This window comes from Pseudophryne corroboree, chromosome 10, assembly GCF_028390025.1.
Source record: "Pseudophryne corroboree isolate aPseCor3 chromosome 10, aPseCor3.hap2, whole genome shotgun sequence".
In the NCBI taxonomy this organism is placed as follows: domain Eukaryota; kingdom Metazoa; phylum Chordata; class Amphibia; order Anura; family Myobatrachidae; genus Pseudophryne; species Pseudophryne corroboree.
In genome coordinates, this window is record NC_086453.1 from 257980042 (window position 1) to 257998346 (window position 18305).

The window sequence follows — 18305 nt, forward strand, 5'->3', positions numbered from 1 at the left end:
CGAGTTTAAAAAGGTTGACACTTCACACTGGTATGGAGGAAGAATGGAGAGGCACACAATCCAAGATGCTTGAAGTCCAGTGTGAAGTTTCCACAGTCTGTGTTGATTTGGGGAACCATGTAATCTGCTGTTGTTGGACCACTGTGCTTTATTAAGTTCAGAGTCAACGCAGCCATTTACCAGGACATGTTAGAGCACTTCATGCTTCCTTCAGCAGACAAGCTATATGGAGATGCTGACTTCATTTTCATGCAGGACTTGGCACCTGCCCACACTGCCAAAAGTACCAAAACCTGGTTCAGTGACCGTGGGATTACTGTGCTGGATTGGCCAGCAAACTCGCCTGCCTTGAACCCCATAGAGAATCGATGGGGCATTGCCAAGAGAAAGATGAGAGACATGAGACCAAACAATGCAGAAGAGCTGAAGGCCGCTATTGAAGCATCCTGGTCTTCCATAACACCTCAGTTTTGCCACAGGCTGATAGAATCCATGCCACGCCGCATTGAGACAGTAATTCATGCAAAAGGGGCCCAAATCAAGTACTGAGTTCATATGCATGATTATACTTTTCAGAGGGCCGACATTTCTGTATTTAAAATTCTTTTTGTATTGATTTTATGTAATATTCTAATTTTCTGAGATTTTGGATTTGGGGTTTTCTTAAATTGTAAGGCACAATCATCAAAATTATAACAAATAAAGGCTTGAAATATCTCACTTTGCATGTAATGAGTCTGTATAATATATTAGTTTCACCTTTTAAGTAAAAATACTGAAATAAATTAACTTTTGCATGGTATTCTAATTTTCTGAGTTTCACCTGTATACTAGCGGTGCTGTAAAACAGTTTGTTGTGTGTTCAGGCACAGTTAAACAAATGTAAAATAAAACTTGTGTGTTTAAAAATATAATGTCATTAGGATGCCACCCTGCTTATACTATGGGCGATGTGAGGCAGTTTGTTGTGTGTTCAGGGCCTTAAGCGCAGTTAAAATAAATATAAAATAAAACTTGTGTGTTAAAAATATAATGTCATTAGGGTACCACCAGGCTTAAACTAGTGGTGCTGTGAGGTGAGATGGATCAGTTGATAGAAAAGCAGGATCAACATCAGTTTACATGTGTCACCTTTAAAACAAAACTAAGGCTGAAGAACAAATTGTGTTCACAAACTGAGGAGAGTGCTATGTGTGAATCTGACATTTCTGACACTGTACTCCTGCAGAAACTTTCTACCATTTCCACAGCCTCTGCAAATGTGGGGATGAACAGTGGTAAAAGAAAAGATGGTAACTTCTATATTGAGGATGTTACTTTGGAAGTGCAACAGGATGAGGGGTATATTTGTGTATGATGAGGATGTTGTTTGTGTCACAAGTCATCCACTAGTGGCAGCAGTTATTGCCCATGATAAACTGAGGGCCACTGTCATGCCCAGGCCAAAAAAGACCAAAAAGGCCAACTTTTTATGTGTGAAATTATTTTTACCCAAATCCTGATAACTGTCAAGCCATCTGTACCTTTTGTGAAGACAAAGTAAGTAGAAGTAGGGACGTTAACCATTTAGGAACCTCCTCCCTGTTAAGTCATTTGCAGTGAGTTCATGCAATGTTTTTGGTAAAGTCTGAAAAGTAGGGTAAAATAATAATATCAAGCAGTCATCGGCTAGCTCCCAGCTCTCAGCAAGATCCCAGCACATGCAATATTTACCGCTAACATCTTCATCATCTTTCTCCTCATTAATGATCAGAGATAGTGTTGCAACCAAAGGCTCACTGACTCCTACACTATCCAGGATTCCTCAGAAGAATCCTTGCAAACTAGGGCTGCTGCTGCTGCTGGAGGTTAATCTCTTCATCCCAGAAGGGGACCCACTAGTAGTTTACACAATTGACTGTAAAACAATATTTGCAAGAGGAAGCATGTATGAACGCTGTGCAGGATGCAGGAGGACGCTGTGCAGGATGTAGGGACGCTGTGCAGGAGGCAGGACGGACGTGGACTGGAACCGGAGGTGACACAGGGTGGGGGTCAGGCGTGCGTGAGAGTGAATGTGTGAGCATGTGAGTGGAGCTACTATGAGAGGGGGTTCCAAGTCGGGCAAGAGGTTTTGTGAGCCGGTGAGAGCGGAGACAGAGAGGGGGGTCAGAGCGGAGCGGAGCGCGGCAAGTGTAACAGCTGCTTCTGCCGCTCCCAGTGCCGCTCTCAGTGTAAAAAAAAAGGAGTAAAAAAAAAAAAGTGTATTAAAGGCTTTAATCTTGAGTGAGCGAGGGGCAAAGAGTAGTGTGTGACTGAGGGTCTGATAATTGTGTGTGAAAGAGTGGCTGAGATTAGTGTGTGAGTGAGGGGCTGAGATTACTGTGTGTGTGTGTGGGGTTGGGACTAGTGTGTGAGCAAGGGGCGGAGTTTTGAGTGTGTGTGAGGGGCAGAGTTTTTGGGTTGTGTAGGGTGCCTCTTTTTGTTTTGTTTCTGTGTTTTGTGTGTTAACTAGGAACCTTCAGGGAAGCTGCTGCATATTGTTCTCACCACAACCAGCCTGTGGGGTCAGAATCCTCTACTGAGCTGCACAAGGGGACGAGAGGAAGTCGGCTGCTGCAGTCATCAGAGGAGAGGACAGAAGGGGATGAAGACTGCTGCCATTACAGCTGCTGCCACTGGAGGTACCAGGGACTACAGCTGCATTAAAGCGAAGGATCAAGGACCGCACAAAGATAGATAAGTATAAGCCCAACTTAATTATTGTATAAGTGAGTGTTTTTGCCCAATTGTTTTGCTTCTACTTTTTCTTTTGAGAGTAATAGGGAGTTAGACCTTACAAACAATATGGGGGGGGGCTGAGATTGGGGACCTCACTCAGTGCTTGTCGTGCAAGATGTACGCGCACCTGGAGCTACCGGCCCAGTGTGATTACATCTGCACGGGGTGTGTGCAAACGGTTGCCCTGGAAGCCCAGGTAACTGATCTAGAGCAAACCGTTACGCGACTGAGGGCGATTCACAATCTCGAGCGAAGTTTAGATAGAATGGTGGAGGAATTGCGGAAGGGGTCACTGGTAGAAGAGGATGATCAGGTAGCCAGCTGGGTCACAGTTAGAAGGAAGAAAAAGAGGGGGAGGCTCGACATCTCTGAACTATCAAACCCGAACAAATTTGCACAACTGGACGAGGATCCGGAGGATGATAGTGAGAAAATGACGGTGCTGGAGGGGACTGCTCCCTCTAGCATCCAGGGATTGCGGTCCCTCTGGCACAGTTGAGATAAAAGATAGTGAGGTACCTAGTCAGATTGTGGTGGTAGGGGATTCTATCATCAGGAAGGCAGATAGAGCAATCTGCTACCAGGACCGTCGTATAGTCTGTTGTCTCCCGGGTACTCGGGTACGGCACATCGTGAACTGGGTAGATAGATTGTTGGGAGGGGCTGCGAAAGACCTGGCGGTCTTGGTGCATGTTGGCACCAATGACAAAGTTAGCAGAAGGTGGGATGTCCTTAAGAAAGACTATAGGGACTTTGGCAAGAAACTTAAGGCAAGGACATCTAAGGTAATATTCTCAGAAATATTACCCGTGCCACACGCTAGTCCAGGGAGGGAGAGGGAGATTAGGGAGGTAAATGTGTGGCTTAGGGTTTGAGGCAGGAAAGAGGGGTTTGTGTTCCTGGAACACTGGGCGGACTTCTCAGTCAGGTGCCATCTCTTTTGTCATGATGGATTGCACCTGAATGAGGGGGAGCCGTCGGTGCTGGGGAAAAGGATGGTTAGAAGGTTGGAGGAGATTTTAAACTAGGATCCTGGGGGAGGGTTTAGCTAGAAACTACGGGTCATGCAGTGAGAATAGTGGGGATGGCAGTAGTAATCGAAATGGGGGAAAAGTTGGGGGGAGCGTAAGAGCAACTGGTAAGGGTACTAACATGGGTACTAAAAGAGGTTTTACCAAAGCTCTAACTAATAACGATTACGGGTCATTGTTGCTACATAAGGTGAAAGATGTCCTTAACGCAAGGGGAAATACTTATCTTAGTTGTATGTATGTATGTAAACGCTAGAAGCCTTACTGGTAATAAGTGTGAACTAGAAATACTTGCAGCAAGCAAACAATATGATATTATAGGCATTACTGAAACTTGGTCGGACGAATCTCATGATTGGACAGTCAATCTAGAGGGCTATACGCTGTTTAGGAGAGACAGACCAAATAAAAGGGGTGGAGGGGTGTGTCTTTACGTAAAGCCTTTTTAAAACCTGATATACGGGAAGATATTCAGAAGGGGACTGTAGACACTGTTGAGACGTTATGGGTAGAAATTGCATGTGGGGATAAAGGAATAAAAAAGTTAGTATTGGGTGTATGCTACAGGCCGCCTGGTGTTAATGTATCTGATGAGGACTTGTTACTGAAGCAAATTGAAAGAGCAGCAGGAGTAGGAGACATAGTAGTGATGGGATATTTTAACTATCCAAAGATAAACTGGAAAAACGATTCATGTGACACTGCAAGGGGTAATATGTTTTTAAACACACTAAATGATAACTACTTAGTTCAACTAATGGGGGAACCTACCAGGTACAATGCAATCTTAGACCTGGTATTAACAAATAATGGGGAATTGGTATCAGGTATTATAGTAGGGGAACCTATAGGAAACAGCGACCACAATATGGTCACATTCAATATCAATTTTCATAAACGGTCCTATACTGGCTCAACTAGGACTCTAAACTTTAGCAAAGCCAACTTTGAAATGATGAGGGTATTTTTCAGGGATATTGAATGGGAAGGTTTGTTTCTAGGAAAAAATACTACGGAGAAATGGGATGTACTAAAATACAAATCTGACGGGAAAGCTGAGTCATTTCAGCACTATAAGGAATGTAACAAAAATAGCAAAAAAGAAATAAGAGCAGCTAAAGTAGAAATTGAAAAACAAGTAGCAAAGGAAAGCAAAGTGAATCCCAAATAATTCTTTAAATACATTAATAGCAAGACATTAAAGAAGGAGAGTACAGGCCCTTTAAAAGACAAGTTATGAGTCTTAAGCAAAAATTATAATGACATAACGGACACACTAAATTAGTTTTTTTTCAATGGTATTTACTAGAGAGGACCCAATTCAGGGACTAACACACAATCTCAATAATGAGACTATCCCACTGATAGGTACTTATTTAAGTGAGGAGGTAGTCTGTAACCAATTAAAACATATAAAGATTAATAAGTCACCGGGTCCCGAGGGAATTCACCCAAGGGTTCTAATGGAGCTTTACTCTAAACTTGCAAAACCGCTATTTTTGATCTTTAAGGATTCAGCAATATCAGGTATGGGTCCCAAAGACTGGCGTATAGCGGAAGTAGTGCCTATATTCAAAAAGGGAAGTAAAGCTGAACCAGGTAATTATAGACCAGTTAGTCTTACATCTATAGTGGGGAAAGTATTGGAAGGTATTCTAAGGGATAGTATTCAGAAGTTCCTTGAAACCAATAAGGTCATTAAAAGGACTAAACATGGATTTGTGAAGGACAGATCCTGTCAAAAGAAACTTACTTGGCTTTTATGAAACAGTAAGTGCAAACCTCGATCAGGGTAAAGAGGTGGATGTAATCTTTTTAGACTTTGCCAAAGCTTTCGACACTGTACCACACATGCGACTTATCTACAAGCTACAAGAAAATAGGGCTAGCAAGCACAATATGAACTTTGGTCAAAAATTGGTTAGATAATAGGGAGCAGCGCATTGTGGTTAATGGATCTTTTTCAAATTGGACTGAAGTGCTAAGTGGTGTGCCACAAGGCTCGGTATTAGGACCGCTATTGTTCAACATTTTCATTAACGAGCTCACAGAAGGTCTAGAGAGCATGGTGTCAATTTTTGCAGATGATACCAAATTGTGTAAGGCTATAAATATGGAGGAGGATGCTGAGTCACTTCAGAATGACTTAGTTAAATTAGAAGCCTGGGCAGTCAAATGGAGAATGCGCTTCAATACAGACAAGTGTATGGTAATGCACTGTGGTAACAAGAAAAAAATAACACCTACATACTATATGGGGTAAAATTAGGGGATTCTGTAGTGGAAAAGGACTTAGGTGTTCTCATAGATGGCAAACTAAGCAGCAGTACCCAAAGTAGGATGGCAGCAAAGAAGGCTAATAAGATATTAGCATGCATAAAACGGGAATCGATGCAAGGGACGAGAGTGTAATACTCCCGTTATATAAATCACTAGTGAGGCAACACCTTGAATACTGTGTACAATTCTAGGCACCATACTGCAAAAAGGATTTCCTGGAGCTAGAAAAGGTTCAGAGGTGGGCGACAAAACTAATTAAGGGCATGGAGATGCTGGAATATGAGGAAAGGCTATCAAGACTATGCATGTTTACACTGGAAAAGAGGAGACTAAGAGGGGACATGATCAACATCTACAAATATATAAGGGGACAATATACAGAGCTTGCGCGGGACTTGTTTTTGGTTAGATCAACACAAAGGACTCGTGGACACTCACTCAGGTTAGAGGAGAGGAGATTCCACACAATACGGCGTAAAGGCTTTTTTACGGTAAGGACAATACGTGTTTGGAATTCCCTGCCTGAGGGAGTTGTAATGGCGGACTCAGTCAACACCTTTAAGAATGGGTTAGATAAATTCCTAATGGATAAGGATATCCAGGGTTACGGGGCATAGTCACGCACTATGGTTATTATAAAAAAGAGGGGTTAATCGGAACGGCAGTCAGCAACTACAGTCAAAATTTTATACAAAATAATCCTGCATAGGAGACCACAAATAGGTTGAACTCGATGGACAATTGTCTTTTTTTCAACCTTAGATACTATGTTACTATGTTACTATGAAAGCTAGAATCCAGTTGCACAGTGGATCACTGAAGCCATGATTGCTATGCTAGCATTAGATCTGCATCCAATATTCATCATCAATGCATCTGGCTTTAGACAGCTAATTTTTCCAGAACAGCAAATCCTTGCCTGTAGTGGGAGGTTAAAAAATGTATTCTTCGCCTGGAAAATGCAGTTTTCCTTAATAAAGATATGTGGACAAGTGTAACTGGTCAAACTAAATATTTCTTGACTGTTACAGCCCACTGAGTGGGTGCATTGCTTTCAGCAGTAGCAGTATGTAACACAAAACACCAGCTCCTTCATAGGCAGGCTACTCTCTGTATTATCAGCTTCCCTAAAAGGCATACCAGTGTCAACCTGTTAGAAAAACTCAGGGATGTCATAACAAAATGGCTTACCCCATTAGGACTCGCATCAGGATTTGTTATTTTCTATTATGCAAATAATATTGTGAAAACATTACAACTAGGTGAATTGGAACACATCCCATGTTTTGCAAGCACAATCAACTTGGTGGTACATTATTTTTTTTTAAATGACAGGGGGGTGGTGGAGATGCTGACTGTGGACTGAAAAATTGCTCTACATTTTTGCCATTCAGCATTCGCATGTAGAAGATTGCAGCGGCTACAAGAACAATGCAGTTTGCCATGCCACAAACTGAAGCAACAGGTGGTTACCAGGTGGAAATCCAATTTATATGCTACCGAGAGTGGAGTAACAGCAACAAGTCATCCAAACCTACACAAGCCATGATATTGAAAGAGGATGGATAATGTACCTAAGTTCAGCACAGTGGAGAATACTTTCCATTTTATGCAAGCTACTGAAACCATTTGAAGTGGCAACCAATGAGTTCAGATACTTCCAGTAAGGTGATTCCCTTAATTAAACTATTGGAAAAGTAGCTAGTGAAACTGAAGGAGGAGGTGAAATGAATTGATTCCGTTATATATGTTGGGCTTGTAGCTCAATTTTTTTTTTCGCTTTAACAGGACCAAAGGGTGGTCAACATCTTGCAATCAGATCAGTACATTCTGGCAACCCTGATTGATCCCAGGTTTATTGCATATGTAATGTCTTTCTTTCCAACTGACACAGATCTTGAGTGGTGCAAAGAGCTCTTTGTGAAAAAGTTGTCAGCTCAAATGGTACATGACATGGCGAGATCTCCTGATTCAATTTCTCTGGCAACTACTGCTACCAGGAGACCCACTGGTGATGAAGTCTACTCAGCACACCATTATAACATCTGGTCAGGCCTTAAAAAACTTGTCCAAAATTATTGATAATTCTACCATGACTCATTTTGATACAATAAACATCATTAGAATTGCGCAGGATTATTTTAACAACAATGTACAAGTTAGAATGTCAGATTGTCCCTTTGACTACTGGGAGGAAACATGGCACTTTGGAGATTTTGTAAAAAGTATATTTACTTTACTTAAGCTGCCCATCCTCCAGTGTGTATTCTGAAAGAGTGTTTAGCACGACCAGGAACCTTGTGAGTAATCGGTGTAGGAGACTACTTTCTAAAAATGTGGGAAAGATGATATTCATAAAAATTTACTACAAATTCCATGATGAACACCTTTCATGCACATTCCATCAAAGTACAGAGAATTTAATGGTGGATTCCAGTTGGGCTGAGCTAATATTGTGTGGTGATGATGATGATGATGATGATATTAACACTGATGAGGGACAGGAATCAGATGAGGAGAATGACATCTTCCATCTGCAGAGATGATTAAAAGCACTGTTATCTGCCTTAAGCCCAATTGTAGTTTATTTTGTGGATGCCCAAACAAACCAAGCACTTCAGCCACAGAATTGGCAGTCTTTGTGGCTGAAGTGCATAGTTTGTTAAACTGTGCATTTCCTTTGTAATATACAACATAGGGTTGGGTGGGAAAGCCCAAGTGGCATCCCAATGGTGAAGATCCTGACAGGGGTCAGGTAAGTATACTTACTTTCCCTACCAACCCCCCTAACCCTCCTTCCCCACAGCCTAACCCTAACCCTCCCCCACACAGCCTAGCCATTACTTGCCCCGGTGGTGCCTAAACCTAAACCCCCAATCCCACAGCCTAAACCGAACCCTCCATCCCCCACAGCCTAACACTACCCCCCCGGGTGCCTAAACCTAGCACCCTCCCTGCATCCTAACTCTAACCCTCTCCTCCCAGCAGCTTAACCCTAACCCTCCCCAGTGGCGCCTAATAATCCTAAACCCTTGTGAATCCACTTTCCGCACTTCTATGTGCTTTTATTTTGTGTGTTTTTTTGTGAAAATTACCCTGAGCATGTGACTGACTGCGTATGCGCTGCTGCCGCTATCAATAGTTAGAAAATTTCCTGGCACCTGCAGTAAATTAAGTGACCCCTTCTAATTTTAAATAAAATGGGGACATCTGGCTGTGAAAAATGTTGTCCACTGTTTTAATCAATGCCTGGTGATCAATAGATAATAATTACAAAGGTTTCACATTTTTTAAAGAGGAAAGTACAGGGATTAAGCAAACTATATATTTTGGTTTATGGTGTATATTAGACAAATAGTGAATTCTGAGTGAAAATGTACTGTAAAAGTCTACTGGGTTGCTTTTTAAAACACTGTATGGAACAATCTGGGTAAAGCTGGGTACACAACAGAACAATGCCGAAACAACGTAATGGTCGTTCCAGTTCCCCTTTATCTAAGAACAAACCATACTGAGCATACACAATATGCATACGTTTAAGTGATGGAATGAATTTTGTGTCGTTTCATCATATACGATTTATCATTGTTCCTATACACACTAAAACAACCATCTTTAAGATCATTTCAGTGGATCAGATTGCCCTACTGCTCCGCGGGAGGTTTCTGTCCTCCATGAGCTTGCCTTAGTACACCTGCATTACGGTTTGACAGGTGTACCGCCCCAGTCAAACTCCCCATCACCCAAGTTAGATTTGGGTGGGGTGTGTTCAAATTGAAATCTAAATAGCAGTGTAAAAACAAAGCAGCCAGTATTTACCCTGCACAGAAACAAAATAACCCTCCCAAATCTAACTCTCTCTGCAAATGTTATATCTGTCACACCTGCAGTGCACATGGGCTGTTGTGCGTTTTTGCGCTGGGCGGGAGGGGGCGGGTTGGCGGCGTTTAGCTGCCATTTCGTGGGCACGGTCCGGGCAATGCAGGCATGTCAGGATCATTGGGGGTGGACCGTGGCGGCTCCGTGATATCACACCCGGGCTGCAACGAGTATCTCCCTGCCAGCGCGCAGGAGCTGCGCTGGCTGTGAGCTACTCCTGAAGTACAAAAGCATCGCCGCTTGTACTTCTGCGACGGGGCAGGGACTCACATGCGGGGCGGACTAGCCCTTGGTGGGCGTCCCCCGGCATGTCAGTATGCCTGATCGTAGCTGTGCTAAATTTAGCACAGCTACGATCAACTCTGAATCACCCCCATGGTTTTGTCGGACTGCTAACAAATTTGCTGCTGCAATCATCTCTGAATTACCCCCAATATCTTCTGATTGACCCGCAGCACGGCCAATCAGAAGATGTTATATATGACGCTCGTGAGCATGCAATTGGACATTTGTCTCAAAATTACATACTGTATCATGCAATATCGCTCTAGTGTGGCCCCAGCCTAAAGGGCCCCATACACGAGGACGATAATGCCCGATTTCATCCTATTTTGGGCATTCGGCTGATATATCGGATGAAATCGGGCATTTTGGAGGCATTTCTGATCCGATCTGATGCGTGTTTCCATAAGCATCAAATCGGATCTTCCAGATTGAATGTACTGCACTTTCAATCTGGTCCGAACCGGCAGGCATGGCTGGGATCAGCCATGATCGCCCAAGATGCATCGTATGCAAAAGGACAGCATACAATGTATCTTGGGCGATCCTGCCCCCTGGGAGGCTGTCGGGGGTGATCGCCCGCAACATGTCAGATGGACATGTCGCGGTAGTGTATGGGGCCCTTAAGTCTAATTTGTAATACAAATTTATTTGTTGAATTCATAAGGGGTTGAATCATTTTGCAAGTGTGTGTGTGTGTGATGGTAAATCATATCTTTAATACCCCTTTCACATCGCAAACCCTCGATGGACTCGGGTTTTGAACCCCGGGTCAGGTCCTTTCACATTGCAATATTGACCAGGGTTATTCCCGGGTTTTTGCAGGCTTGGTGCCTTTTTTACTCAACTGGGTCGCCCATGTTAAAACAGTGTGGTCATTTTAAAAGGACTTTCTTGGATCACAATGATGAGGTTACTGTATAGTAAAGAAAAGGAGAGGGCTTTGTGTGTAGGCCTCAGTCAGCTGACATGGAAACAGCAAATCAGCACTATTTTCTCACACCCTGATTGAATATCCCGAGTCTGTAGCTTTTACATGCACAATAACCCGGGTTATTGACTTTGGTGCTTTCACACCGCACCTCGACCCAGATCGACACAGCAAAAACCTGGGAATAACCCAGCTAATTTTGGCGATGTGAAAGGGGTATTAGTAACGCTTAAACATAGTCACTAGTCCCGCATGAATTAGTGTAGCGGTAACACTGCTTGTACAGCTCTAAAAGAAATTAATTTATGTTTCTGTTTAGTGTTTTATATTTACCTGGAGAAAAGGTTTCATGAAGATTCCGTAACACAAAGTCCGTCCATTCTCCAGTAAACTTTCCTTCTCCTGGAGCATAGTATGTATTGTAGTAATCTAATGGGTTAAACTCATCAATGTAGGTCTGCTGGGTGGTGAATGGTGTCTTCATGATGTTCTTTTCTCAGGGTGACTCAAATTATGTCTGACTGCAGTTAGATGCCGTAGGATATAAATCTTTAAATGATTTAATGAAGAAGAAAAAAAAACATTGATTACCATTACATTTTTAGATTTGATTAATTTCTCACATACAGTACTTGCAAAAGGTAACATATATTAATAGGCCCTACACACTGGTGGATATGCCACCAAGGTGCCTGACAGCCGACACAGCCAACGGATGCACCGGCAGCGGGGGGAGGTGACGGGAGGAGTGAGGTTTCTACACTCCCCCCATCACCCGGCTCCATAGCCCTGCATGCTAAGATGGATGAGATTGTCCATGTTGGCTTGCATGGTTAAATGAGCCGGCAACAACGATGAACGAGTGCGGGGCCAACAACACATAAATTACACATAGACAAAAACATGTCAAGCACTAGACATTATAATGTATTTATATAATAGAGTGTAACATCAGATATATATGTATTATTGGAATGGAACAAGATAAACATATCATGTTTAGTGTCAAAATGATCAGGAGAATGTGTGTGTTAATTTGATAGCAATGGGTAGATTGTAGCACATTGCAACAATTAGTTATGATTAAATGTATGAATATGAAACCACAATTCTAAAGTGAACAAAGGGTTTCCTGAAAGACAGCATGTGTGCAGAAAGAAACCAGTGGCTAACCCCTATAATTACATCATCAAACTAGACATTGCTTGCGTATGAACTGACCAATAATACATCATGAATGAGAGATCTCCCTCCCCTGGACCAATAACAGAAGACTCAGTCCCAGACATGTACCATCCCCAATACACAGTATATAGGTATTTCCCCTCACCCAGGAAGTTCTGTTTGTTGCTGTTGGTGCAGATTTAAAGATGGAGAGGACTGTGCATTGAGAAAATAATGTGAAGTATGCTGGCTGTATCTAATCCTTATGTAACTACAACTGCTTCTTGTGTAATTGTAACTTTGTAACCATATATGTACTGTACTTATGTTATATTGCATGCATACCCTTTAAATATCAAATATATACATCTCTGAGCGTTGGACCTCAGATTACAATGTGTGCGACTGCTTGCTTTCTCTTAAGGGATGTAGTGTTTGCGACGTACAGTGCACTTTTATTGTATATGGTAATTAGATACGCCTTGTATCCGCAGCATATATTAACACTGGCATTTAAAATGTTTATTTAGAAATAATTTGAACTTTACAGTTGGGGGCTCGTCCGGGATATCACGCACTTAATGATGCGCAGTACAGACGCTGCTGTGGTCTACCAGCTAAGGATGGACGCATCTAGATGCTGCTAAACCACATGCCATTTTTTGTGTTTTCAGTAAGGCGCTGATATGAATCAAGTGACATTATATTTGTTGCGTGAGTGTGACAAATACGCACAATATTAGAAATGCTACATTGTATTTTTATTGTTGCTAAATGAGGTTCAATATATCATATTGTGTTTGATTCAGATTGGATTGTTTATCTGTTAAGTAAATTTAAAGAGCGTTTAAAAGTTGTTGCATAGTATGGATATAGCTGTGTTAGCATGCTGAGGCCTATTCGCATACTGCTAACACAGGCCTTAAGTAGCAAAGCTTTGTTTGCGCTGAAAAAACAGCGTGCGGAAATTTTTGTTACCATGCAGTGGGAATTGTCCATTTGGGTGACTTTTGGGATGTAGTGTTTGCGACGTACAGTGCACTTTTATCGTATATGGTAATAAGATGTGTCTTGCGTGCGCAGCATATATTAACGCTGGCATTTAAAATGTTTATTTAGAAATAATTTGAACTTTGCAACACTGAAAGATATGAACGATATCTCGTACATTAATGAACAAGATCGTTCATATCTTTTAGTGTTATTGCTAAGTGTGTAGTGCCCTTTAGTCTCATTTCTTTATTGCATTCTGCAAAATGATAGAATCTTATTGATTGTTATGGGCAACATCTCCACTTGTGTGTTTTAGAAGCTTTAGGAAATCTACCCTGAGACTCATTTCTAAAGTGCTTTACCTGTCCTGTTATACAGAGGTGTCTGAATGGGTGGGGCAAGAGAGCAGCTCACCCCTCCCCAAACATGAGAGAGGAGGAGCAATGTGTGGTCAGTTAAAAGACTGCACATCACAACCTCCATGGAGCGCAGGCAGGGACCAGGCAAAACTCCTCCACCCCCAACTCCCAGCAGAGCAGTGCTGCAATTTGCGGGTGTATAGGGGCGTGGCCTAATGCAGAGGAGTGCACATCTCCATGAGTGACCTGTGGCTGTGCTGCTGTTTAATCAGGTAAAGTGGTGTCTCTCCTGCTTGCTCCACTCCTTCTCTCTCCCTGTCCTACTCTCTTTCTCTCCCTAACACTCTCTGTCTCTCTCTCTAACACTCTCTCCTCTTGCTCCTCTCTCTCTCTCTCTCTCCTCTTGCTCCTCTCCCTAACACTATATGTCCTTTTTTTCCTCTGTCTTTCTATCTAACACCCTCTCTTCTCTTGCTCCTCTCTATCTCTCTAACACTCTCTCCTCTTGCTCCTCTCTCTCCCTAACACTCTTTCTCCTCGCTCTCTCTCCCCTTAAAACTCTCTCTTCTCTTACTCCTCTCTCTCTCTCCTTAACACTCTCTCCTCTTGCTCCTCTCTCTCTCTCTCTCCCCCTAACATTCTCTTCTCTTGCTCTTCTCTCTCCCTAGCACTATCTCTCCTCTTGCTCCTCTCTCTCTCCCTAACACTCTTTCTCCTCTTTCTCCTCGCTCTTTCTCCCCTTAAAACTCTCTCTTCTCTTGCTCCTCTCTCTCTCCCTAACATTCTCTATCCTCTTGCTCCTCTCTCTCTCTCTCTCTCTCTCTCTCTCTCTCTCTCTCTCTCTCCCTAACATTCTCTTCTCTTGCTCTTCTCTCTCCCTAGCACTCTCTCTCCTCTTGCTCCTCTCTCTTTCTCTCTCTCTCTCTCTCTCCCTAACACTCTCTCTCCTCTTGTACCTCTCTCCCTAACACTCTCTCTCCTCTTGCTCCTCTCTCCCTAACACTCTCTTTCCTCTTGCTCCTCTCTGTCACCCTAACACACTCTCTCTCTTCTTGCTCATCTCTCTCCCTAACACTCTTTCTTCTCTTGCTTTTCTCTCTCCCCCTAACACTCTCTCTCTTGCTCCTCTCTCTCCTTGACACTGTCTCTCTCTCTGTCTGACACTGTCCCTCTCTCCCTGACACTTTGTCTATCTCTTCCTCTTTCTTTCCCTGAAACTCTCCAACTCTCTCTTCCCATCTCCTCCCCAGCGCGGTGCCACCTCCATTTGGTCCCTGTAGTACCGCCTCTCACTCCCCGGCGGCTCTGCCCCTAGGGGCACCAAATGAGGATCTACAGTATCTTGCCTCCCCCAGCCTATAAATGTTCTGACACCCCTGCTGTTATATATAGTTAAATAGTTAGTGAGGTTGAAAAAAGGCAAAATGCCCATTGAGTTCAACCTTTATAAATATATCATCTAATTTCGCAGCATGCTTGCTATTAAAAGCAAAAGTAATTTTAGTTTAATACATTAAGGATCATTCAAAAGCACAAAATATAAATACCTACTGTACATTGCATTTTTATATATGCAATTGCATCCAACTGTGCACAAAGGGCATAGAGGATGATTCAGACCTGACCGTAGATGACTTAATCATAGAGGTGCTCTGACATGCGGGGGATGCCCAGCACATGACCAGTGTGCCTCGCATGTCAAGTCTTACCTCCCCCCCATATGGGTGCGAAAGCATTGCACGGCGGCAATGCTTTCGCACCCACCAAGCAGCACCCTACCTGCCGGGTAGCAGTGGATGCCTGTGATATCACACAGCCACTGCGGCCCATCCCTGCAACAGTCCGGACACATCTGCATTGTCTGGACCGCACCCCACCAATATCGTTCTAATGCCCCCTCCCCTGGGATACTTTCGCATCTCACTGGTTCTCATGGGCACTCTCCAGCAAAGGCTTCAGACTGCGATCGCTATTGTACCAGCAATCAGGTCTGAATTAGGCCCATAATCCACTATCATTTGCAAATGTGAGAAGGCAAGCACTGACCGAGTATCGACAGACTCCGTATTACTACGAACGTAATGTGCATGTGCGAATAGTAAACTGCAAACTCTCTGCAATGCGACCACGCAGTGATTGACAGGAAGTGACCATTTGTGGGTGGTAACATGGCATTTGTGGGGAGTGGTTGGGAAAATGCAGGTGGGTCATGGCCGTTTTCGGGTGTGCATCTGTCAGCTGCGATCGTTGCCTGGTGCAACTGCAATTCCATTATTTTGAGGCGGCATGGGTCAACCGCAACTGTTCATGGTGCTCGATTTGTGCGTATGCATTGCAGTTATGCAAATGTATATGCAACTTTGCGAATGCAGCGGTGTGCGTCTTATTCCTTCCTGGCCAGCTCTTCACATGCAATTTTTAGCAGTAGCAGTTTTTAGACAATCACTATTTCAGCCTCAATAGCGATCCTTGCTTAATTAGCCCAAAAATACATAACTTAAAAGCGCCCCCCATCTAAAGGGGATGCACCTACATGCCGGGGCTTAGTTTAGGTGGAGCAGGCAGAGCTTGTGCTCCGGGTGCCTGCTTCATCTGGGGTGCTGTCTTTGGGCGCATTAGAGCTCCTTTGTACCCACAGCCACAGTTATTATATAGACCGCCAGGCAGCGGCGGATTGGCATGCAGGGACGCTGGAACAGATTCCGTTTGGCTGGTCTGGACGTCCCCTCAGTTTCCGCCGTCATCCCTCATGGTGGCCGGCTGCTGCGAGCGGAGATTAGCTCCGATCGTGACAGTGTTAACTTAAAGCTAAGAGATGGCAGCTGGCGGATGTGCATGTGCAGCCACCCCCCTCCAGCGGGGGGAGAAACATAGCCACAGCCACGCCCACTTACAGATGCTGTCTCCAATTCCGGGCACTGTGGCGCATACAGTCAGCGCTGTATTCCTGGGACTCATCCAGGGACGTGCGGTGAGCTAAATGGCTCAGGAGGCACTGGCTAGCACCAGAGCCAGATTTAAGCGCAATATATGAGCCAAAGGGTACATCTGGGCACTATACAAAGGTGCAGCAGTATAACCCTCTGGAAATTTGGTGAGTTTTGATCTGAGAAGTGCAGAAAAGGTCAGCAGGTGAGGCACTGCCTCACCTGCCATAGATTTTTTACTCCAGTTTTGGCTACAAAATGATTAGAATAATGCAAAGAAGATATTTCAAACATATTCTTTGTATTTTTCATATACTTTATACAATCAATACTCAAACGTACAAATGTTAGAATGACAGGAAAGGCTCTGCCTCACCCCATCGCACGTCACTAGACTCATCACTATGACACACCTCCCCCCTCTGCCTCCAGTACCAGATGCCGTCACCTTACAGGGGCAGGATTTACTGGGGGGGGGGGGTTCCGTAAGGGTATGAGGAAGGCGCATAAACCTCAAATGTCGACATTGTAGACACCTGAACAAAACTTTTGAACTGTGTCCCTGTGAGTGCCGTGCCGTTTTGAAGGTCTGTATTGTATCTTGCACTTTGGCACCGGGACCAGTTATTACAGTGAGCAAGGAGTGCTGGCAGGTTTCAATTTTATATATACATATATATATATATAATGTGTTGGTATAAAAAATATATATCTGTTTTGTTTATGTGTCTCTCACACACACACACAAAACACATCACACACATAGTGTACACTGTCCTCCACAGTAATTACACCACTGTCCCCCATAGTAATGCCACACATTTAAATATCCCATAGTAATGATACACTCTGTGCCCACATAGTAGTTCTACACGTTGCAACCCCCATGGTAATGCCACACACTGTGCCCACATAGTAATGCCACACAATGTAACCCCCCCATAGTAATGCCACACACTATGCCCACATAGCAATTCCACAAATTGTAAACACATACACACAACAGTCATACCAAAACTGCCCCCCCCCCCCCCCCACTGCAATACAAAAAAAACAAAACAAAACACTGGCACCAATCTTAATATTCATCTCAAGTTTCTCTCTCAGTATTACAGCAGCGTGGAGCAGCACGGAGCATTCCCTCCAGGGCAGGCATCAGAGCAGGGCACAACGAACAAAGCAGGACAGGGCGGGCGAGCTGGGAGGTGAAGTAGGCTGAGTGACCGCATCACCATACAGTAGGTCACGGGGCCGTGCTGCAGAAGAGCACTGCCTCTGCAGTGCCTAAGCCCATTTGGGCGATATGCATCTCAGGCGGGCGGCGGCACATCTTACAGCGCTGCTATATGCAGAGTGCTCTGCTAACAAGAGCTCCCTGCAGCAGTTGTGATCATGTACGCTGTCGCGTACGCGATTGCGGTGCATGGTGAGACGGAGACACAGCTGTCTCCATCTCTGAAAAGAATTTGGCTGATCAGAGGGGGTTTCTGGGTACTCGGAAACCCCCCCTGCGTGCGCCAGTGCCTTATCTCCTTCTCTGCTACTTATCTGTCAAGATCTCTGAGAGAGAAAGCAGCATCAGCAGCAGCACTCCCCTTCTCTCTCCCTCCCCTACCCTGAGTTTCACTTTCACTTTCTTCCTTCTTCTTCTTCTTCTTCTTCTTCTTCTTATTATTATTATTATCCATTATTTATATGG

At 43.8% G+C, this 18305-nt stretch overlaps 1 protein-coding gene across 1 annotated transcript in view; it reads right to left on the reverse strand.

Moving 5' to 3' along the window:
- The window catches only part of LOC134966457 (indolethylamine N-methyltransferase-like), a 74884-nt gene that overhangs the window by 21951 nt on the left and 34628 nt on the right, over nucleotides 1-18305 (reverse strand). Inside the window, exon 2 of the mRNA XM_063943212.1 lies at nucleotides 11497-11712. Within this exon, the coding sequence (XP_063799282.1) occupies nucleotides 11497-11647 (151 nt within the window). The 5' untranslated portion in view covers nucleotides 11648-11712. The remainder of the gene's footprint in view (nucleotides 1-11496; nucleotides 11713-18305) is intronic.